The sequence below is a fragment of the Heteronotia binoei genome, chromosome 2 (assembly GCF_032191835.1).
Source record: "Heteronotia binoei isolate CCM8104 ecotype False Entrance Well chromosome 2, APGP_CSIRO_Hbin_v1, whole genome shotgun sequence".
NCBI lineage: Eukaryota > Metazoa > Chordata > Lepidosauria > Squamata > Gekkonidae > Heteronotia > Heteronotia binoei.
The window spans coordinates 86470254-86494957 of record NC_083224.1 but is presented as its reverse complement, the minus strand read 5'-3'; the positions used below and the strand labels follow the sequence as shown (position 1 = coordinate 86494957).

The 24704-nt window shown below is 43.4% G+C and overlaps 1 protein-coding gene across 1 annotated transcript; it reads right to left on the bottom strand.

The window, feature by feature from the left end:
* Positions 1 to 110: 110 nt before the first annotated feature.
* Positions 111 to 12153, bottom strand: MLN (motilin). Its single transcript, XM_060233279.1, has 4 exons — positions 12037 to 12153; positions 7904 to 8008; positions 3818 to 3926; positions 111 to 244 (listed from the first exon to the last, which is right to left on the bottom strand). Exons 1-4 carry the CDS (start codon positions 12151 to 12153, stop codon positions 237 to 239), a joined length of 339 nt encoding a protein of 112 aa, XP_060089262.1. The 3' UTR covers positions 111 to 236.
* Between the last annotated feature and the right edge of the window lie 12551 nt (positions 12154 to 24704).

Genomic DNA, 24704 nt, shown 5'->3' with positions numbered 1-24704 from the left:
AAAGAATTCTGTGGATGAAAGTTAATGTTCCCTTCAGCTGCCCAATGATTTATGGTGACATCTTTCTGCCATTCTAAATCCTTTCTAATGAACTTAGAACAAACAAGTGATATATTTCAGTTTCATGCTTTATTAAGCCATATAACCATTTTTTCCCTCAAGTGCCTTATAGACAGATGTTCCACTAAGTGAATTTTCAGGAAGTATCTCACTTTTTTCTTCTGATTCTGGGAACATCAATTAGCTATAAAGAGAAGAAACAATAAAAATGTATGCTTGGGAATCAGTGTTATGCAGTCTTAAAATTTTGATTGTCTAGTCTCCCACATAGAGCCTCCTCCACAAAAACCCCCGCTGAGGTTTAAATAATAAAAAGGGTTTTGATTATCAAAGTAATTCTACAGATCTCATATCAAACAACAAATCTATGTTATTACACTACACTAAATCCAATCTCATTTATGCCTTCAGAGGGTACACTGTAATCCTGCAGTTTACCCACTTGTGTAAAATGGACTATAATTCTATTTCATTAGGCCTTTGCCAGTTCTAATTATGATATACTAAGTGAGAGATTTTAATTACATTTTCAGAGGAGCTTGGCACAAATCTTTGAATATCTGGCTCTTGTGGTGGATACTGAGGTAATCTGAACATTATGCCCTAGACCCAAAAGGTTTTATTCATTCAGCTCACACATGCTCACACATGCTTCCACATTGCTTCAAAACCAGTGTTCTTGCTTCTGTCGGTTAAGGATGTGTATATGTTCACACTCCAGTTTATGCACATACAATCCGTTTCATTTCAAGGGAGAAAATAAGTAATTGTGAAAAGTTATTAGCAGCAATATTTGTGCACAAGCCTAAAGTATTATTGGCCCAGGCCTGATATCAGTTTTTAAAAACATCAGGAGTAACTCATGTGAAGAAGTAATGCAGTTTGATGTAGGAGGCTTCAATTCACTGTGCCATTGTTGTTGCTGTGAGTATAACATGGAGAAGAATGATATAAGGCACTTTGAGTCCTGACTCCCCATTGGGGAGAATGGTGAGGTATAAATTAAGTAAGTAAACAAACAAATCTGAAGTAGTGTTGCCAATCTCCAGGTGGTGACTTTACTGTTTTAAGCTGCCCTGAGTCCACTTGTGGGCTAGGGTGGGATATAAATCCAAAAATTAAATTAAAAAAATTAAATTAAATCTCCTGCTATTACAATTGATCCCTAGGCAATAGAGATCAGTTCCACTGGAGAAAACGGTTGCTTTGGAGGGTGGACTCTATGCCATTATATAACACTAAGGTCCCTCCCCTCCCAAATCCTGTCTTCCCCAGGCTTCAACCCCAAAATCTCCAGGTATTTCCCAACCTAGAATTGGCAACAACTCTAATTTGAAGACATGGTCTAGTCATATAAGTCATCAGCAGCCTTCCTTTTATGAAGTTTACACTGATTCCCCCCTGCCTACTGAAGATCCCCTCTCATATTATTCCTCAGCAACCTGATTCCCCAGCAGTAGGCTTACCAACCTCCAGGTGGCTCCTAAATTACAAGTGAACTTCGAACAACAAGGATTAGTTCCCAGGAGAAAGTGGAAGCTTTGGAGGGTGGACTCTAGGGTATCACATCAGCACTGAGTGCCCTCCCCTCCTCAAACTCCTCCCTCCTCAGGCTCAATCCCCAGATCTCCAGGAAACAGCATTTTGTGGAGAGCAGTGGAATACGATTGGAGGGGGGAAGGCAGGAAAGTTCTGTAATAGAAAATTTAATCTGGATCCAACTCAATTTGAGTTTCTCCTATTTTGGTAACCCTACCAATTTCCCTTCTTACTTTATGCCAAAATAGAAACAAAACTGTCACAAGCCAGCCAGTTGGCACCTCCTCTTCCTGGGAGGAATCAGAGGAGTCAGGCTCTGGGCTGGTGGAATACCCACCTGAGCAGCTGTGCTGAGAAACAGACACAATGAGGAAGCATTGAGAAGCAAGAACACTTCCCAGTCATGGCCAGGCTGCTCATTTTGGCAGGAGTCAAACGAAAGACACAGAAAGAGCCTCAGTTCCCACCGGGGTCTCCTGAACCAATGGAGGATAAAAGAAGGAAAGAACACTTGACAGCTTTAGGCTGCGGTCACACTGGAGGTTTGGGGCAATCTGGCTGTACCTCTGTTTGTGGCAGTTTAAATAGCTGGGGGAAGTTATGATCAGACATCCCATCCTGTACTTCATGCTTGCCCCTTGGTCGATCATTGTTGATTGCAGCATTTTTTTTTTTGGTCTTTCACCCAAGTGCATACATGTGTATTCAAAGCTCTGACTTCTTTTTGACAGCTCCATAATCACTTTGCCAAGTACTCTAGCCACTCTCAGCCTCCTTCCCTTTGCCTTTCTTCCATGGGATGCATGGATGTGAGTTAAAGTGTAGATTTACATGAGAACAGTTCTATTGACTTCAGTGCCTTTATCCTTATACCAAGCATGTGAAGCTCTCAGACTCTGATGCAGAAACAGGAGACAGAGGTTTTCTTGTGTGTGTGTTATTGCTCAAAAACAAGTTCCCTAGGACTCCCAAGTCAGAATGATTACTTGCCCATGGTGATTGACAACAGCAGGATTGATTATGCACTTATGCAAACTTTACTACCTGATTTCCCTCCCCGCCCTCAGAAAAAGGCAGGAACAGAAAGGTTCAGACTTCCCAAACAGTTTGAATTTGCAAGAGGGGAGTTCAGACAGCTGGAAATGCAGAGCAGAAGTGCTGGCACCTGTAAATACTGGACTTTCCTTGGTGCCTGATTACTCTGCTTCCAAAGCAAGGCAAAGCAGAGTGCCAACAACTGAGGCATGAAAGACAGATGTTTTTGTCTGATTGTGCTCTTTAAATCTGCAAAAGTAACACAATTATATCGGTGCATACTACTAATGTGACCGCAGCCTTAGAGGAAAGAGGCTCGCCTAATAGCACAGCACTGATCAGTGTTGGCTCCTGAAGCAGAGTCTTTGCAGGATCAGGACTGATAGAAAACTGCAAGGAAGAGGCAACACCTAGGCTTTGGGGATGAGTCAGCAAAAGGAAGCAGTTAAAAGGAACATGCTGAGCAAGCATTGGAAGCAACTTTGCATGCAACTTATTTGTCAGCCCACTCTGTAACCTGCCCTGCTCAACTTGTGCTTGCTTTTACAGCTAGAGACCCAAACCTTGTATCCTGCCCTGGTTTCCAAGCCTCGGACCCTGAACTCTTCTTCCTCTGATCTTTGGATTGATCCTTAGGCTCTCTGACTCCAGACTAGTTTGTGGACTGTGCCCTTGTGTTTTGTTTTACTTCTTATTGTTTGCTGAGCTGGTTTGGGGGAGAGTGGGTTATAAATTGAAATAAATAAGTAAATAAATTTGGGCATCCTGGAATCTCTGGATAGAGTAAAAGTTCCAGATTCTGCCCTGAACATGACAGAAATAATCAAAACAATCAAAATCCAGTCTCCAGTCTAAAAAAATGGGAAGAAGAATGCTCAGCATGACCATCTCACCTGAAGCAAAGTTGTTCCCCCTGCAGTATGGCAGCCCCTCCCCCAAGTTAAACTGGAATATTAAATATGATGTAATCATTGTTGCTGAGGGAGTGGATTTGGTGAGAAAATGTGGAAGGAGTGTGCTTAGTGTTGCCTTTGATCTGTGCTGATAGAAGGATTTATATTTTTGAAGAAACTTTTGAAACCGAGCAAGAGATGACACAAAAGCCATCCCTGGAATCTCAGCACCAACGTCCAAGAGGGCATCCAAGGAAAGGGAGAGACAGAATTTGAGGTTCCTGTAGTACCATTCTGAGCGTCTGGCAACATCTCTGTTAGGAGTTCCTCCAGGACATCTTGGTATTTTTCCAGCTGTCTGGAGTTCAGATGTATTCCAATTTCTAGAGGAGCAATCAGCTGTGAAGGAAAGCAGGGTTAACAAGCGAGGAAAACCAACATTTTAACCACAGTCCACATCATGCACACTGGAGGGGAAGGATTCGTTAGCATTGGATCATTCATTATTGCTAAAAGGGATTTCTTGATCCAGTATTTTAGCATTTAAGATGATAAGACCTCCAGAACAGGGTTAAATTGCTAATTGGATGGGTGCTTGCTAAAGTCAATGGGAGTCATTTCTGATATTTTAAATCTTGACAATTTATTAGCTTTCAGAAAGCTTGAGGCTGCAATCTGATTCACAATGATACACATGCATACAGGGATTGGAATCAGTAGAATTATGTTTGGAGTGGTGATTGATTCAAATGTCTTGAATTAAGATATGTGAGTTTTCTCCCAAATTTCTACTCCCATAGATGCACAGGGAATAAAAAAAATAGGACTGCAGAATGCAAACAGGAAGTGCCTGATATTCATTACTTAGTTTCTTGACTTTTTAATGTTTCTGAAAGGCAGTTTGGCAAGATAGAATAGAGGCAGGATGATGATGAGGTTTTGATTGTGAGATGGATGAGGACTTTTTAAAGGAATCATGATTCTAGAGCAGTTTTTGAGCTGCTGGCCAAGGTTGATGTATTCATAGGCATCTAGAGGAGTTCATGTACTTTAGCTTGCTGATAGCAAATAAGGAACAGCATCTATATGTCAGAACAACATTACTGGCAACAAGAACAATTATGAGAGAAAGGAGGGTATAGTGGACAGTCTTAGACTCTGAAGCATCTGTATTACACTTTCCGCTTCACACAGATGTCCTGTGCATTAGTCCTGGAGGTAGTAATGGGAGTTTTCTGCTACAGTAGTAAGCATAAAAGATGTTAGCATATGAGAGGCAATAAAATGTGAAACAAGAGAAAGATGTAGATCTGAAACAAGTAGCAAGTTGGGGAAGGGGTATTTTCTATGAAACATGGACTGTTTTCATTCAACACAGCAGGTATGCAGAACAGTTGCCAAACTCCTTGGAGCTTCATGAGTCTTAGGTCAGCCAGTTCAATTTGTGGAGAGTAGTTGACTGAAGTCCCTCTAGTGTGTTGTATGTTATCTGTGTACAACACATCAAAGCTCTTATTGACATGGGTACCCATCTGCAACAAATCTGGTACAGGAGTTTAGAAGCTGTTCTGATCAACATTTTTCCTGCATTAAGTATAGCTTTAACAAACATTTTTTTCTCTATTAACTTAGCCTAACATTGAACTAATCAACACTACAGTCTGATCTGAAGCTGAATTTCATATACATAGTCTCAGGGTAGGGTTGCCAAGTCCAATTCAAGAAATATCTGGGGACTTTGGGGGTGGAGCCAGGAGACTTTGGGGGTGGAGCCAAGATCAAGGCTGTGAGAAGCATCATTGAACTCCAAAGGAAGTTCTGGCCATCACATTTAAAGGGACTGAACACCTTTTAAATGCCTTCCTTCCATAGGAAATAATGAAGGATAGGGGCACCTTTCTTTTGGGGCTCATAGAATTGGACCCCCTGGTCCAATCCTTTTGAAACTTGGGGGGTATTTTGGGGAGAGGCACTAGATGCTGAACTGAAAATTTGGTGCCTCTACCTCAAAAAACAGCCCCCCCAGAGCCCCGCGGATCAATTCTCCATTATTTTCTATGGGAATAAATCTCCATAGGGAATAATAGAGTTCCCAGAAGACATTCCCCTCCCCTCCCCCCGCTTTCTGATGACCCTGAAGTGGGGGGGAGGGCCTTCAAACTGGGGGATCCCCTGCCCCCACCTGGGGATTGGCAACCCTACCCTACACTGGAAATTGGAAAGCAGGCCTGTTTTAGCTGATACAGGAGCCCCACAACTCCTTCCTTCCTTCCTTCCTTCCTTCCTTCCTTCCTTCCTTCCTTCCTTCCTTCCTTCCTTCCTTCCTTCCTTCCTTCCTTCCTTCCTTCCTTCCTTCCTTCCTTCCTTCCTTCCTTCCTTCCTTCCTTCCTCATATGATAAATTTCTTCATATGAAAATTCAAAGTTATACAGAACTTTGTTGAATGAAGTAGTATCAAGTAGCTTAATTCCACACATAACAAAATTCTACTGTGCATAAAGTACTATAGTACATATAACCTTGTAGCACATATTATTTAGCATTTAAGATAACGTCCAGTTTGCCAGTGAATAAATAAATAAATATTCTAGTAAAGATAAGTTAATTGATAATTGGGCCAGAATTTTTGACTCTTAAATTAATAATATTGCCTTGCTCCACCCCAGCTTAAACATTGTGCAAGCACCGCAGGCAGGAAACTGCCATGAGAGAGGGCAAAAACTAACAAAAAAAAATCTCTTTACACGTAGAAAGCTAGCACATCAGGGAGAACGAGCGCAGTGTAGCTTTCTCCGTGACAAAAGCATCTCTGTGCGTACACATGGATCTTTTTCCTGGAGCGGACACTGAAACGTCAGAACAAAGTTTGAATCCAGTGGCACCTTTAAGCCCAATGAAGTTCTAGGCACCGACGGTAAGCGTTTGTGTCAGAAACGTAGACACTCCTCAACCTCTAGGGGAGTTTCCAAAGACAGTCACGCTGCAGTTTGCCGCATGTTGCGTACTTCTTTGTAGCGTGGAAGGGCGTGCGAGAAGCAGACGTCACCAGGGCAGCGGGCTGCTTGCACAACGCCTAAGTCTGCTGCCAACAGGAGGCCAGAGGGCAGAGGAGCTCTCGCTGGCGCTTCAGCTGGCGCCTCTCCCAGGATCGCGCCAGGCCGCAGGCGTTGCTGCTGCACCACCGCCGGCTTGTGTGTGTTTGCAGAAAAGCGTGCTGGAAGGGAGCTTTGCAAACCTCAGCCACCCTCCTCTCCTCTGGGAACCCACCAAGGAACTTTTTTTGACGGGGCGGTGCTTGGGAATCCCACGTGGGACTGCAAACGACCAAATGCAGGAGAGACGGTTTTAAAAGAGGAAAAAGCACAGGCGCAACTACGCCAAACTCGCGCCGCTTCTCTTTTTTTTTTTTTGCAACGGAGAGCTTTAAAAAAAAACGAGTTTTGGAGTTGGTGGGGGAGCTGCCGCCTCTTCTCTGCTCGCTGTGGCTGCTGCTCCGAAATGGGCTCAGCCTGGGCCCATCTCGGAGGAGCAGCTGCGGGGAGGGGGCGGGAGCGGCGCGGAGGCCTCGCCCGATCCAGGATCGGGCGGCTTGCCAGGCTCCCCGGCGCCGTTCCCCCCCCGCTTCCGTTTTTATGGGGAGCGGGGGAAGAGGGTGGAAATCCTGGGGTCCCCCGCCAGGGCGGGAGGGTTGGGAAGCCTATCTCAGGGACATGAATTTGAATGAGAAAAAATTGTCATATTTGACTATTATAAGCTGATTATTTGATTAGTATAAACTGAATTTCATTCCACTCTAGTAAATATCGGTGTAGGCCAGAGTTCATCAATGTGGTACCCATGGGTGCCATGGTGCCCACTAGTACTTCCCCGGCACCAGCAAATTTTTCAGAAAGTGTACAGGGCCTTCGTAAGGCAGGGCTTGTTATTGACTGCTGTCATTCAAATGAAAAGCCTTCCTGGAGGCTCAGGAAGAAACATCCAAGCTTCTGGTTCCATTCCCCCTGAAGGGTTTCCTTCTTTTTATTCCTCCTTTTTTTTTCTTCCCCCCACTGGGGCTTTCTTTAGTTTTTTTCAGTTCCTCACTGCAATTCTTCTGCAAAGTGGGGGGAGAAGTACTGTGCTTAGCTCCACCTTCTGCAGCAACCATTTTGAGGTGGCACTTACCATCCTCTCTCAAAATTCCAAAAGTCTCTGTAGGTTCAAAAAGGTTGGGGACCCCTGATGTAGGTGATATTAGTTAAATTAGTCAAATATTGAGGTGATTTCTTACCTGCAAAAGTATAAACTCAGCCCAAATACAATTAAAATAAGAATGGCTTTATATAAGTCCGTTTATATAATTATTTCTTGTTTACACAATCTGGCATGCAATTTACCTTGAAGATTTGCCCTTCATCTTCTGAATGTTTGGCAAAACCTCTTGTGTCTGATCGTTTCTGCAAGTTCAGGGGTCCCTTTTGCCCTTGGTTCCTCTCTGTTTTCTAAAGTCAAACAAGGGACAATCAAGAATACCACTATTAGACAGTTCATGAACAGGAGTATCGCTCAGAATAGTTATGTTGACATTTCAAATGTAGATATAGCTGGTCATATATTCCCTCAAACAAAAGCTTGTTAAAATTTCCCTGACAGCCAGAACCTATTCATGTTCTAGGACATGCTCCTATATTCATTAGATGACAGTCTTAGATTTATTTGGATTAATTTAATTTTCCAGCTAGGCATTATGTATGTTTTTGGAAATTGATTTTTCTGAGTTTGGATGTTTTCCTTTGTTCCATATCCTCCAGTCCTTTTAATCCATGTTATATGTATCTAGTGCTCCAGGAATTAGCCTTTTTTTTGCCATATCCTTCATTCTCTTATATTAATTTGGGTTGATCTGAGCTCTTCAGGAACTGCTCTACTTCTTATCCCCACTACTTCAGCAATGGGATGAAGTCATTCCAATGCGATGTATTCTTTACATAAAATATCTAGACCAGGGTTTCCCAAACTTTTCTTTCCTGTGGTCCGGTTATTTTTATACTTCTCCTTCGTGACCCAATAAAATTTGGGAGGGAGGGGAGCCAAGAGACTTTGGGGGTGGAGCCAGGAGACAGGAATTATGTCATTTCCTGTGGTGTCAAGGGCCAAGTGATGTCACTTCCGGGGCTCACTGAATCAAAATTCCATCTTTTCCTGTAATGTCACTTCCAGGGCACTCCCCCAAACCTGCCTCTTCTTCTGAAGTAACTTCATTTTCAGAAAAATCTCTCTGAAACTCATGCTGAGCCAAAATGGGGGTGGAAAGTGGGTGGTCCTCTCTTTCTACTCCCACACCTGCATCTTTTTTTGTGTTCTTCTCCAGCTTGCAAGCACTCCTAATGCCCATGTTCAATTGCCTTCACCACCTACACACCCCTTCCTCAACAGCACTGGCCAGCGTATGTAGTTGGGAGTGCTGTTGCCATTGCTATCAGGAATGACAGCACTTTGTATCACCCACACTGGGCCCTGGCAGCTGCTCTACCTCAAAATATGCTGAAACATTTAGTAGGCCCTTCCTTCAGCTGCCACTACTGGAACCCTGACTAAAGCTACGACCAAGCTTGCTTGGTTTCAAGAAAATCTTGACAGCTATTTTTCATACTTTTCTTTGGCTGAAACACTGGGAAATTGCTGTGAAAGGTAGCAGAGAATTGTACTGCAATTAAATGAATTAATTTCAAGCTTTATGAAGTTCATACAAGCTTTTCTGCAGTTATTCCAAAAAGGATACTTATGAGGAGTTTGCAGCTTTTTACTGGCTGTGTTTCCCATGCCTTTAAAAGCAACCTGTTTTGCAGATATTTAGCTAGTGAACTTCTTTCATCCTTTTTAATATCTACAGGAGGAGTTTAATTTTGGTGTCAGAATAGGGTTGCCAAGTCCAATTCAAGAAATATCTGGGGACTTTGGGGGTGGAGCCAGGAGACATTGGGGCGGAGCCAGGAACAAGGGTGTGAGCAGCATAATTGAACTCCAAGGGAGTTCTGGCCATCACATTTAAAGGGACAGCACACCTTTTTAAATGTCTTCCTTCCATAGGAAATAATGAAGGATAGGGGCACCTTTTTTGGGACTCATAGAATTGGACCCCCTGGTCCAATTGTTTTGAAACTTGAGGGGTACTTTAGGGAGAGGCGCTAGATACTATACTGAAAATTTGGTGCCTCTACCTCAAAAAACAGCTCCCCCAGAGCCCCCGAAACCTCCAGATCAATTCCCCATTATACCCTATGAGAATCGATCTCCACATAGGGAATAATGAAGTGCTCAGCAGATGCCCCCCCCCTAGTTTCTGGTGACTCTGAAGCGAGTGATTGGCCTCTCCACTCATGAGTTGCAGCCAACTTCTTCCAAGTAACACAGATATCCCATCCCAAGAGGAAGCCTTTCCAATCGGAGACGGGAGCCTCCAGAGGGGGAAAATCACATGTGGCTTTGGGGGCGGGGCTTCCCCCCACCAGCCAGCTGACTGGGGGCGGGAAGGAGCCTGGGAAAGCGGAAGAACCCCTGCTGGGACCTGGGGATTGGCAAGCCTAGTCAGAAAGCTGTTAAAAGCAGGTGGTGCCAAGTTCATAGTACCATCACTTCCAGTGCTGTTGAGATATACTTCAGTAATCTCCAAAAATCTCTTTCTGCCCCCACACCTCTCACTCTCACTCACTCACACAGAAATCTCATAGAAAGGCCAGCTGGCTACAATTGGGGGTGCCAACTTTTCACTGGCAGAGCTCCTATGTCTGCAACAACAGTATGATGAACAGAAAAGTTTTATCCAGTAAAAATGGAAGGAAAGAAAGAGAAAGGGAAAGATTGAAATAGAAGGAGAGGAAAAGAAAGACATGGAAAGAAAGAACATAAGAGCAGAGATCATGCTTTGCTGGGGGCAGGGCTAGCTTTGCTGGGGGTGGGGCTAGCTTTGGCTTTTCTTGTAACCCGGTAGTGAGGCTTCTGTGGCCTAGTACCAGGTCATGACCCTGCAAATGGGAAACACTGATCTACACTTTCTGGCAACACGGATCCCAATACAGATGTGCAGCTTAGATTGCACTAAAAGATGCAGGAATAGAAATTCCTGGTTGCCAGTACAAAGGTTTTTTTAATCAGAGGAGTTTCTCAGGAATTTGTGCGCAATGACATCATAAACCTGCTGCTCTAGAACTACGTATTGGACAAATGGCACATTGTTGGAGATTAAAGAAGAGAAGATGGGACTGGTTACAATCGACAACTATCCACTGCTTTCAAAATGAAAACAACAACTATGTGTTGAGATCTTCCTTATGATATCTATTAGATAAGTTACATCCATTCCAAATTTTGACTTCCTGCATTTCCCATGGTTAGAAGGTGTGTGTGTGTGTATACACACACATGCTAAAGGTCTAAAAACATGTTTAAGACCAAGTTTGTGTTGTTTTTAAAGAAAATTAAATCCTTTTCTCAGAATCTTATCCACTGTCTTTATCAGCATTTTGTGCATATTCTCTTTCTTTCATTTGTGTTTGGTTGGTGCACCATTTGTACCTTTGCGGGGAGTGTGACCCTTGGATGTGAGCCTCAATAGCTCTGAAAGTCCTAAACAAGTAAAAGCCCCATAAAAATAGAGAGGTGGACAGTTTACAGGCCAGAACTCAATCCAGATTAGGCTCAAATAATATTCAAAACATTTTGGCTATTCCAACCCCAGCACTAATGGTTTTGTATCAACAACAGAATTGCCCTCCTGAGTAGAAAGATGGAAATATGGGCTTGGATCCTGTTATTCCAGTAATGTAACAGCAGTCCTGCTGATGGAATGGCTTTTCTGTTTATGGGGATGGCAGGGTGATTTTTGTCAATTCCCCCCTCGCACAATAGATTCCACATTGCCAATCCACCCCCCATTTCTGAGGGTTCATTAATCTATAGAAGCTTATTTTCAGAAGGCACAGAAATCTACAGTGGAAGATTGTGGGGGGGGGGGGGGGGGTTGCCTTCCTCTAGTGCAACTCTACTTGTATTTCTTAGAACAGGAGTGGCCAAACTGTGACTCAGGAACCACATATGGCTCTTACACACATATTGTGTGGCTCTTGAAGCCCTCACTGCCCTGTCAGCTGACATAGAGAAGGCATTTGTCTCTTTAAATCACTTCTCCAAGCCAAGTCAGCTGGCAGATTGGAGAATGCATTTAAAGTTAAAGTTGCTTTCTCTCTACCTCTCACTTTCCCATCTATTTCCCATCTATTTCTCACTTTCCCTTCCTTCCTTCTTTCCCTCCTTCCTGTCTTGTCGCTTTCAAGATCTGACATTCATTTCTTGCAACTCTCAAACATCTGATGTTTATTCTTTGTGGCTCTTACGTTAAGCAAGTTTGGCCACCCCTGTTTTAGGATCTAAACCACAACTACAGCAGCAAGAGGAGAGATTATGGTGGAATTATGATTTTCCTCCATCCTTTCTAATCCTGTCATTGTACCATATTTCTAAAGAGTCTAACCTGCATCCCTTCGAAGTCTCCATAAGTGTGGAAGGACAGGAAACCTTCACTCTGTTTAGCCAGCAGGGCTAACATGTACAGAAGCAGAAGTGTTGCTGTCACCTTTCTGGGAACCATCCTGGAGTGGAGTATAACAGAAAATTAAAAACAAAACAAAAGCAGAGAAGTTACATGTCATTGTCTATGGCTTTGCTACACTCTTACTATTTGAGTCAGGCTTTTTTCCACCGTGACAACCACTACCAGAGTTTGGGCCCAGTAGCAATTATGGCAAATTTAGTAGTTGGTGGTCTTGTCACCTAAACCTGCCCTGGGCACAAAGAGCTTCTTGATAACCCTGAGCACAGTGACTTTTAAGGGAATCCCTATCCTGTAAGTATTTTGGCAACAGGATGCACTCCAGGCTTCTGATTATTAACAGTTCAAATGTATTCAGGACAAGTCCACTCCATGCTGGTTTCTTACCTTTTTTGCACTTCTGCTATAGTGGGGGATGGCTACAGAGTAGAATATAGCCTGGGTAAAGTCTGGCTTTAACGATGTAAGTAGAATGATTCTCAAGTAGGGAGGAAAATCAAACAGAACAGTATCTTGGCTATGTTATGTCAAATACCCAGTTATGACTCAAATAATATTTCCGGATGGAGGAGAATCAAATACAACTAGACTGCAAAATTTAGCTGAATAATCAACAAGATGAATCAAGTAAAATGCAATAGTTTTAGAAGTATTAATTAAGAACATAAGAGAAGCCATGTTGGATCAGGCCAATGGCCCATCCAGTACAACACTATGTATCACACAGTGGCCAAAAATTTTTGTTTTATATATACACACACACGCACACACACACACATACATATATACACATACATATATATACACACTGTGGCTAATAGCCACTGATGGACCTCTGCTGGGATTCTTGGTCCCAATGTGCATTACTTTGCACTTGGACACATTGAACCTCATCTGCCACGTTGACGCCCACTCACCCAGCCTCAACAGATCCCTTTGGAGTTCCTCACAATTCTCTCTGATTCTCACCACCCTGAACAATTTAGTGTTATCTGCAAACTTGGCCACTTCACTGCTTACTCTCAACTCCAAATCATTTATGAACAAGTTAAAGAGCATGGGATCCAGTACTGAGCCCTGTGACACTCCACTGCTTACCATCCTCCACTGCAAAGACTGCCCATTTATACTCACTCTCTGCTTCCTATTAATTAGCCAGTTTTTGATCCACAAGGGGACCTGTCCTTTTACTCCATGACTCTTGAGCTTACTAAGGAGCCTTTGATGAGGAACTTTATCAAAAGCTTTCTGGAAGTCAAGGTAAACAATATCTATCGGGTCTCCTTTGTCCACATGTTTGTTCACCCCCTCAAAGAAATGTAACAGGTTAGTGAAGCAAGATCTTCCCTTACAGACTTGCTTGTTAACTATCTGCCCTCAGGATAAGACTGTGGAAGAGACTGTAGCTCAATGGTAGAGAACATGCCTTCTATACAGAAGGACCCAAAGACCCTGATCCTGGGAAAGACAGAAGGCAAAGGAAGAAAGGGATGGCAAAAAATGAGATGGCTGGACAGCATTACTGATGTAACAAACATGATTTTGAGTGGACTTTGGAGGATGGTGGAAGACAGGAGGGCCTGGTGTGATTTGGTCCATGGGGCCGCAAAGAGTTGGATTTGACTGTGTGACTGAAGAACAAAATCCCTACGTAAAAGATCTGAGATAGCATGTACTAACTAGGAGAACTCTTTCTCTATCTGGAACAGTCAGGGAGGGGTCATGGCTCAGGGAAGGGACTGTGGCTCACTGGTAGGGCATTACATGAAGAAAGTTTCAGATTCAACCTCCATCAGTTAGTAGGATCATGTAGTAGAAGATGTGAAAAATCTCTGACCAAGACTGTAGAAAGCCATGGCTACTCATAATAGACAATGCAAATTTAGCTAGATCATTAGAGATAACTTGGTGTGTTCATGTATATGTATGGAGAGCTGCTACCAACCACAGTGGACAATGCTAAATCAGACTGCCCTCCTTAATTTGAAATCTAGACTCAGAGATATTGGGGGATTGTTTTTCTAGCTGCTGTCTAAAGACACCTGTAACTTGTTATTCAGAAATAACTTACAGCACTTATAACTGATACTTGAGGAGTTTTAAACTGCTGCTTGGAGCAGCTAGTGTCAAAGCTCTATTGTAATTTTATAGTTATATTTCAGAAATCTGGCTAACAAGTAAGTGTATATTAATCATCAGCCATCACATCATATTTTGCTCTACTTTTATAGTAGTTTTTATGTTCTAATCAGGGGACCATTTTTCTATTATTTTTTTACAATCAATGATACAAGTTGCTTTGTAGGGAATTGAGAACCTATGGGAATGTGTGTGAAGATTTTGTATGTTTTTATCTTCCTCCCCAGATGTGAGGGGACTGTTGATTTTAGCAGCAAAGCAGATTGCTTTACTGTATAATGCCCCCTTTTTCGTTTCTTCCATAAACTTCAGAGGAGGTAAAAAGAACCAGACAGCTGTGCAACAGTCCCTAATCCTATAAGAGACCTAATAAGCTCATCTTGTCAATTCCCATTGGTATGCTGAGCATCTTAATAAACCTGGATAACTGTACAGAGCTAAGAACATGCTTTGTCATTCCCATTCTATGGGAGACTGACTTTAAGGGGATGTAAACCAGTTTTAAACATGACTGGATGGCAATACTAAATCGCAAGGCGGATTTATGTAAACATTCAACAGCCCTTTTAATTATTAAATGCTCTTTCTTGAACAAATTTAATGAAGTGTGGCCCAAGTACTTAGGAGGTTTGCTCATTTTTATCCTGAGACTTAATTAATTTTTTTAAAAAGATGCTTCTGGCATAATTCAAGTGTTGCTCTTGGGTCAGATTTAGCTCCAAATGTAGCCTTTATGTATGAATAAGATTGTGCAGAATTTGAAACCAATACTGTGTGGCACCTAAAACTAGTTATCCCAGAGCATTTATTACCTAAACTGTATTAGTGCATGTGCAATGAAGAAAAAGCTGTACTGTCATTTCTGGAATGTTAAATGTAGAGTTTAATGGTATTTTTATGTCTAGGTTTTTCTAGATACAGGGGTTTTTTTGAGTAGGAATGCCAGCAGGAATGCAGTTCCAGCTGGCTTGGCATCCAGGGGTGTGACCTAATATGCAAATGATTTCCTGCTGAGATTTTTCTACAAAAAGTCCTGTGTGAAACAATGGTGATGTCAGTGGGTGTGGCCTAAGATGCAAATGAGTTCCTGCTGGGCCTTTTTAACCCAAAAAGCCCTGTCTAGATGTATTCGGTGTATCTAAAACATGCAAGCCTCATAGTAGCCGAGCACTTTGTTTACCCACCCACATGACAGTCATGGAGAATCCCTGATGACAGCCTCTTGGATAGAAAGGAATTTCCAAGACAGAGCCACCTTTAGTATCTGCTGTTCTCCACTTGCATTATATTTTGCCTAGGTACTGCCACTTACTCCTCCTTCTTATGAACTGAAATTGCCTCATAGGTTTGTATCAAATGACATCCTATGGGCTGGGACAAGTTCATGGTTTAAAGGTTCTGTAGGAAGATCTCTCTCCCACCCAGTCTGGCACTGCATTCAGTCTGCAATTGAATGATATCTAAACTGGATTTCCAGCCCAGGAAGGACTGCAAAAAGTGAGCCAATTGCTGGAGGCCAGTCAAGTGGGAATAGATATCTAGAGCTTTAGAAATACAGACTGTTGGATGGAGCAATGCTAGGGTTGCCAAGTACAATTCAAGAAATATCTGGGGACTTTGTGGGTGGAGCCAGGAGACTTTGGGGGTGGAGCCAGGAGACATTAGGGGTGGAGCCAAGATCAAGGCTGTGATGACCCTGAAGGGGGGGAGGGCCTCCAAACCGGGGGATCCCCTGCCCCCACCTGGGGATTGGCAACCCTACTGGCCAGCAGGGAAGACGAGGAGGGCCTCTCCCTCTGGCTACTAGCGCAGCTCCCCTCCCGCCTTCCGCATCGCCTCCGGCCTTACCCAGTCCTTGGCTCAGAAGGCCAGCGCGCCTCCTCCTCCTCCCGCCACGGCTCAGCTCAGCGCCGCCGCCTCCTTCTCCTCCGAGACCGGCCCAGCATGCCCCTTGCTGCCCTCGCAGCCATAGGCCCAGCAGAGGGGCCGGGTGGAGAAGCGAAGCGCGCCCCCCTTGCCCACGCAGGCCGCCTTCACCCCTGCAGGGAGCGGAGGGGCAGGGCGCAAGTCTGGCCCGCTCTCGCTCCTCCAGCGTTGCTGCTCGGGGTCCTAGAAGGACCCAGATTCGGGGCTCGCCACGCTTCTCCGTAGCTGCTCCTCCGAGATGGGCTCAGGCTGAGCCCATCTCGGAGGAGCAGCTACGGAGAAGAGGCGGCAGCTGCGCAGCGGTGTCGCCCGCTCCTTGGCGCCGTTTCCCCCCTTTTCCGTTTTTTGGGGGAGCGGGGGAAGAGGCTGAAAATCCTGGGGTCCCCCGCCAGGGCAGGAGGGTTGGGAAGCCTAAGCAATGCAACTATTTAATTTACAAGTTGGAAGGAAGGATACAGCTAGTTTGCTCACTGTAATTTTGGTAAGTTGTGGAGCATGAGGGCTGGGAGAACTGGGAGGCATGTGGGACAGAGTAAGCTTCTTAAAAACTTCTGTATTTGTTCTGTTCTATTGCTACTTTATTTCTGAAAGGCCTGAGTTGAAGAAACAGTAGGCAGGAGCTACAAAGAAAGCCACTCCCATTGGATTCAAATTCAAAATCTTACTCCTGAGGTGATTTTTTTTTCCTGGTGTGGACCTTCCTCCCATCCTCTCTTTTCTGAAATCACTTCCTGGGGAATAGGTCCCCCCCCCCCCAGCCCTGACTACCTGATTGGATTGTTACTGATTTCTTTTGATCAAGGCCTTCCTAACCATTGCTGGCTGAAAGTACATCCTGAGGAGCAGAGTGGCCCTATGAACTTCATTTCACCTTGGAGGCTTGGATTGGAGGAACTGTGGCTGGGGCACATTCTGCAAGAAAACAGTGCATCCAGGACATGGACTACAGGACCATAGGAGCTACCTTCTGCCAAACCAATTTTTCAATAACCCAGGATATTAGCAGGGAGTTGTCCTCCTAATAAACAGTGAGTAGGGCCCTGACTTTATAGACCATCACTAGGCTGTTCTTCAGGCATGAAGACATTTTATTTTATTTATATCCTGTCCTCCCCTTAACAGGCTCAGGGCAGCTATGCTTATGCTGTAGGGTTGCCAATCCTCAATGGGGCAGGGGATCACCTGATTTGGAGGCCCTCCCTCTGCTTCAGAGTTATCAGAAAGTGTGTTGGAGGGGTGAATATCCACTAGGCATTCCATTATACCCTGTGTTCTTCATAGGATATAATGGAGAATTGATCCATGGGTAGCTGGGGTTCTATGTGTGTGTTTTTTTTGAGGTAGAGGCCCCAAATTTCAAGCATAGCATTTGATGCTTCCCCTCACCTTCCCTTCCCCAGTTTAGAAAGCAAGTAAAGTTTTCATGAAGAGGGAATTTGATAGCCTTTGCATCCAAAAAAAGAAAAGAGAAATTAGAACATATATTGCAAATTACATAAAAATTCAAACCTTGGAAAGACAGCATAAAAAAACTCTCGAGAAAGTGATCCTAACAGAAATTAAACAACTAAAAAACCCACCAAATTAAATATGTTACAAACTGATGTTAAGCAGAAGTAGTTAAATTAGGGTTTGTAGAATCTTTCGGGATCAAGTGCTGTGTTCCACTGGAGAAAGTTTTCCTTCCAGACGTTTCGTTCTCAGTTCTCTCTGTTCAGGCGAGTATGATAATGTGATCGCTATCTAAATAAGAATTCCAATCATCATCCTCGCCAAAAACGTACAGTTGTAAAAACCCTCATTCACCATGCATCACGCATCTGTGAACCAAGCCAACTCCAACAGGAACTACACCACCTCAAACAGTCACTTCAGGCCAATGGATACTCCCAACAAGAAATTAGTAGAGCCCTCCATCCCAGGAGACCATCCACACCAAATCCCGAGCCACACACAAATGTGGGTACAGCTTTCCTGCCCTACATAAAATCTGTCACCGACTGCATTGGCAAAATTCTCAAACGCCATAATGTTGACACAGTCTTCAAGCCCACACAACAGATCCGCCACATGCTGCGCTCGGCCAAAGATATGAGAGATCCACTTTCAACCCCTGGAGTCTACAAAATACCCTGCTCCTGTGGTGCAGTCTACATTGGCACTACCCAACGCAGTATCAACACCTGTCTCACCAAACACAAGAGACACTGTCGCTTGTTTCAGCCAGAAAAATCAGCTGTAGCTGAACATGCACTTCAAGAAGGAGACCACGTCATCCACTTTGAAAGAACTGAAATCCTTTCTATGGTCTCACATTATCATACTCGCCTGAACAGAGAAGCTATTGAGATTTACAAACACCAGCACAATTTTAACAGAAAGGAAGAAGGCATTTTCATCCACCAATCTTGGTACCCAGCTCTGCAAAACACCCTACAGACTATAAATTGCAGAAAGTCTCAGAACAACCAGCAAATTCCACAGAACAATCAGCACAGTCAACAACCATCTTCCTTATCTTCAAACCCCTTCCAACCTTCCCGGCAATTAACACAGAACAATGGTCACATTCAACAGCCAGTTTCCTTATCACTACCCTTCCAGGAAGCCCCACCAAACAATGGGCACATCCACAAAACAATTGCCCTTTCATCACACCCCCTCCAGCCTACAAATAGCAGTTCTCCAGCAGCCCTGGCCCCACTCAATGCACAGCAGCCAAGAAGGTCTGAGCGCCTGCTCCGGCTGCAATGCCACCGAGGATGTTCTCCGCAGCTGAGAACGAAACGTCTGGAAGGAAAACTTTCTCCAGTAGAACACGGCACTTGATCCCGAAAGATTCTACAAACCCTAATGATGTTACCAGCCGTGAAAAACTGAATTCTTTGAGAAGTAGTTAAACTTTATGAAACAAAAGTATTTTGAACATGCAAATAAACCAGGAAATTTTTTGGCTCACTTCCTAAGAAAAGAATCTGAAAGAAAAAATGATAATAGTAGTTAAAATGCAAAGTGGAATTACACACATGGAAAAAGAAATACATGAACAATTTATCTCTCTTTTCACAACTAAAAGAAGGAAAACTTAATAGAAGAAAGACTTGAAGAATACATCAATGCATCAATTCCAAAGTTCACATCAGAAAATAGAGATATTTTGAATCAAAATGTTACAATATAAGAAATCTCTCAAGCAATAACAAAAATTAAGAAAGATAAAACACCGGGCCCAGAGGGGTTAACACAAATGTATTATGAATGCTTGGAAGAAGAAATAATGTTGCAACTTCAAAAGGTAATGAATATAAATAAGTGAAGATAAGATATTGCCCCAGACAGGCAGGAGGCACACATAACTTTGATTTATAAGGAGGGCAATGATATACTGCTACCACGATCTTAGACCAATCTCCTTATCAAATGTAAATTACAAAGTCTTCACTTCAATAATGACAGAAAGGTTAAGAAAATGTATAGAAAAAATTATACATCCCGACCAGACTGGCTTTGTACCAAAGAGGTTTGTGAAATACAATGTCCAATTTGTTATTGATGGAAATGAATTTGTAGAGAAAAAGAGACAAAAAGCTGCATTTATCTTCCTAGATGCTGAAAAGGCATTTGACAATCTTTCCTAGACTTTTCTACAAAGGGTTTTACAATTTCTTGACTGTGGACCTAAATTTGAAAATTGGATATGTGGAATTTATGCCAAACAAAATATTTCTATTTCCCTTTGTTCCTTTTTTCTTTTCTGTACCCCTGTATCAATTTATAATAATAAAGAAGATGCCCCATCCTCCATTATTTCCAATGAAGGGATTTGAACTATTAGTAGAAGCTAGAGAAACAAGTAATTCAAAAAAGAGGGGGGGGGGCTAAACCCCCAACACAGGGACTAAAAGAGAGCCAAAGTGCTAAAGGGGACTCTAGATGATAAACTTCCTAGTGAGGATCTGTCTGAAAGAACAGCAAGGGAATCTACCAGCTTTTCTTCTGCTAATGAAAGAAATCCAAGAGGCAGAGAGGAGATTGCTGTTAGAAAACAGGCTCAAAGAAGCACATTCACAGACCTTAAATGGCATAATAGTACAGAGAATCAGAAATAAAAATCCAAGGCTAGGGACCAATAATTATAAATAAATATAAATATAAAAAATGTCCACCAGACAGAGCCCACTTGGCAATAAAATGAAATAAAAAACAGAGTAGGCTCAAAGAACCATGAAACTAATGGTTTAGGCTTAGGATTGCCAGGTCCTCCCTGGTCACCAGTGGGGAATGGGGGATAAAGCTGCTAGATGGAGGTTTGGAAACTCTTGGAGATTTGGGAATGGAACCTGGGGTGGACAGAGGCCTCAGTGGGGTACAATGCCATAGGGTCTACTACCCTCCAAAGCATCTGTTTTTTTCAGGCTGAACTGGAGATGAACTATCATTCTGGGGGATCCCCATGTCCTACTTGGAGGCTGGCATCTCAACTTATGCTCCAAAAGTTTCATATACAACCAGAGGCTATGAACCCCTTTTTGATCATAATGAGCCAATGGCAGTGCTTCAAGGTGTGGGAACAACTAACAGAAGCAGGGTTTGAAGAAGAAGAGTAGGTTTTTATAGTTGGCTTTTCTCTTTTTGAGGAGTCTCAAAGGCACTCTAGCCTCCTGTCCATCATATTCCACCCCTCCACATGAAGCCTGCTAGGTAACCTTGGGCCAGTCACATTTCTCTCAGAACTCTCTCAACCCCACCTATCTCACAAGGTGCCTGATGTGGGGAGAGGAAGGGAAGGCTGTCCTAGAACTCATTAAGGTTGAGAAAAGTGGGATGTAAAAACCTACTTATCTTCTTCTTCTATCTACAAGGGCTGACAAACAACTTTGAACACATGTATCTGTCTCAGCCCTCTCATGGATTGCTGCCTTGATGTGATGAGAGGCTTGCGTGGTTCAGTGAGGCTGTGGGCTATACAATGTAGGGCCACCCAAGATGGACAGGCCACAGCTGAGAACCCAGACAAAATGTGATCCACTGGAGAAGGAAATGGCAACCCATTCTAGTATCCTTGCCAAGAAAACCCCATGGACAATAACAAAAGGCTAAAAGATATGGCGCTGGAAGATGAGCCCCTCATGTCAGAAGGTGCCCAATATGCTACTGGGGAAGAGCGGAGGGCAAATACAAGTAGCCACAGAAAGAGTGAAGCAGCTGGGCCAAAGCTGAAAGGATGCTCAGCTGTGAATGTCTCTGATGGTGAAAGGAAAGTCCAATGCTGCAAAGAACAATACTGCATTGGAATGTGGAATGTAAGATCTATGAGTCAAGGTAAACTCGATGTAGTCAAACAAGAGATGGCAAGACTGAACATTGACATCTTGGGAATCAGTGAACTAAAATGGACGGGAATGGGCGAATTTAACTCAGAGGATCACTACATCTATTATTGTGGGCAAGAGTCCCATAGAAGAAATGGTGTGACCTTTATAATTAACAAGAGAGTGAGGAAGGCAGTAATGGGATACAATCTCAAAAATGACAGAATGAACTCGGTCTGTATCCAAGGCAAACCATTCGATATCACAGTAATCCAAGTCTATGCCCCAACCACTGATGCAGAAGAGGCTGAAGTGGACCAGTTCTATGAAGATCTGCAACGCCTTCTAGAACTAACACCAAAAAAAGATGTCCTCCTCATCATAGCGGACTGGAATGCCGAAATAGGAAGTCAAAAGGTAACTGGAAAAACTGATAAGTGTGGCCTTGGAGAACAAAATGAAGCCGGGCAAAGGCTAATAGAGTTTTGTCAAGAGAACAATATGGTCATAGCAAACACCCTCTTCCAACAACCTAAAAGGCGACTCTTCACATGGACATCACCTGATGGGCAACACAGAAATCAGATTGATTATATACTCTGCAGTCAAAGATGGAAAAGCTCCTTACAGTCAGCAAAAACAGACCTGGAGCTGAATGTGGCTCATTGCAAAATGTGGCTCATTGCAATGTGGCTCATTGCAAAATTCAGGCTTAAACTGAAGAAAACTGGGGAAGCCATTAGGCCATTCAGGTTTGACCTTGATTGCATCCCTTATGAATATATAGTTGTGATGTATTCAGGAGCTTAGCCTGAGAGCTGGGAAACAGGCTTGCAGCTATTGGCTGGAACGTTGCCCTAGCAACGAAAAAGTAACAATATGAGGTTTGCTTAGCAGTGGAACACATCAGGATAGAAGTCTTAGCTGGAGAGTCTTTGAGTTAGGTCTTCAGAGATGGAGTCTGAAGGGAAGACTGTGGGCTTAGGCTGGTTAGTTGTAAAGGCAACTGGACAAGGGGCTGAGATCAGCCAATGAGGCTGGGCTCCTTGTGGGAGACAGGGCTGTGTGTAGTCTCTGTCTGAAAGTGAGGAGGACCTAAAGAACCTCTTGTTGAGGGTGAAAGAGGGAAGCACAAAAGTAGGCTTGAAACTCAACATCAAAAAAACTGAGACCATGGCATCTGGCCCCATCACACCTTGGCAAACAGAAGGAGAAGACGTGGAAGTTGTGACAGACTTCACATTTCTGGGATCCAAGAGCACTGCAGATGGTGACTGCAGCCATGAAATTAAAAGACGTTTGCCCCTAGGGAGGACAGCTATTGCAAACCTAGGCAGTATAATAAAAAGTAGAGACATCACCCTGCCAACAAAAGTCCATATAGTTAAGCAATGGTATTCCCAGTAGTAATGTATAGCTATGAGAGTTGGACCATAAGGAAGGCCGAGCGCAGAAGAATAGATGCTTTCGAGCTATGGTGCTGAAGAAGACTCTTGAGAGTCCCTTGGACTGCAAGAAGATCAAATCAGTCAGTCCTAAGGAAAATCAACCCTGGCTGTTCCCTGGAAGGTCAGATGCTGAAGCTGAAGCTCAAATACTTTGGCCACAAAATGAGAAGGGAGCACTCACTGGAGAAGATTCTGATGCTGGGAAAGACAGAAGGTAAAAGAAGGGGACAGCAAAAGATGAGTTACTGATGTAACTAACACGAATTTGAGCAGACTTTGGAGGATGGTAGAAGACAGGAGGGCCTGGCATGAGTTGGTCCCTGGGGGTCATAAAGAATTGGACTTGACTGTACAACTGAACAACAACAACAACAAATCTGTCTCAGAGACAAAAAGAGGAATTGTCCATCTTCTAGAGCATCCTGATGATCCAGGGTTGCTTCCTGGATTATCGATACTGGTTGGATTTACTGACCTACCTAAAGGCAAGAATCTATAAATGGTGGATTTCAAGTATATCCAATTACAACATTGCACTGAAGTTCAATCAAAAGATGATGGATCTGTCTCAGGCAGTTCCTATGGAATCAAGTAGGTGTAGACCACCTGATTAAAATTGGACCAGCTGTAATTGACTTTGGGGGCTCACCCATTCCTGAGGCATGGAAGGACCATCTAAGACAGAAACTCTGCCAGAGAGCCCAAGTATTCTCACTTCATGAATGGGATCTTGGGAAAGCCAAGGGTGTTGAACATCATATAAAATTAACAGATTGGCTTCCAGACCTGGCAATCAAGCTATGGACAACTGTTATGGGTGTTTCTAGGGCTCCCAGAAGTCCACCCCCAGCATTGCCTAAGAATTGTTTGAATCAGTGCCAGGCAGTCTTGCAAGCAACTTCAAAAATGAAACAAATGTTACACTGCAAAGGAAATGTGTTTTGTTTTTGGATTGGGGATGACACAATTCCACAAATTGGTTCTAAACAAAACACAAATTGGCCCAATTTGTGCACAAATCACAATTCTTTTATTACTTTGTGTCCATCCCTAGATTTAAATTGTCATTTGAGAAATGCTAGTTTTGTAGGATGTCTATCAAGTAAGTAGGACATATAGCGTCACAAGAGGAGGGTTAGTACAGACCCAGAAAAAAACCCCCCAAGTATGCTCACTCACTTGCTGTATCTTCATCATTATAGGGATCTGAAGACCTTCCTATGGTTTACTTGTTATTACAGACAGTTTGTCCATGGCTATTCTGCCATCATGAAACCTCTACATGATTCAACTAGAGGGTAAAAAAAGGTAAAGCTAGTCCCTTGTGCAAGCACCAGTTGTTTCCGACTCTAGGGTGACGTTGCATCACGACGTTTTCATGGCAGACTTTTTACGAGGTGGTTTGCCATTGCCTTCCCCAGTCATCTACACTTCCCCCCCCCCAGCAAGCTGGGTACTCATTTTACCAATTCATTAAGATAACCCCTTGAAATAGTAAGAGATAGAAGTCTGTGAACTCCCCGAAAAAATTCACATGGCTCTGTGGGTTGCAACAAGAGGCGGAAGTGCAAAAGTCCAAGGGTACTTGGATGCATGCAACTATCTGGCTATCTCCTCCTCCCCCCACCCCCGCCAATCTTCCCTGAACAACTCAGCTGATTGGTAAATGTCCCTGTCAGTTACATCCATGCTGTATTATTCTCTCCTCATTATTCCTTCTCCTCCTTGAATCCTAAGCCAGATAATCAGACAACAGAAGAACAGC

Bases quoted from the DNA above. Each gene is read 5' to 3' on its own strand.
- MLN (XM_060233279.1), bottom strand. From the start codon at position 12,153: ATGGTTCCCAGAAAGGTGACAGCAACACTTCTGCTTCTGTACATGTTA. The intron at 8,009-12,036 runs GTTAGACTCTTT...GTTTGACTTTAG, and splicing joins GAGACTTCGAAGGGATGCAG to AAAACAGAGAGGAACCAAGG. The intron at 3,927-7,903 runs GTAAATTGCATG...TTTCCTTCACAG, and splicing joins ATGAAGGGCAAATCTTCAAG to CTGATTGCTCCTCTAGAAAT.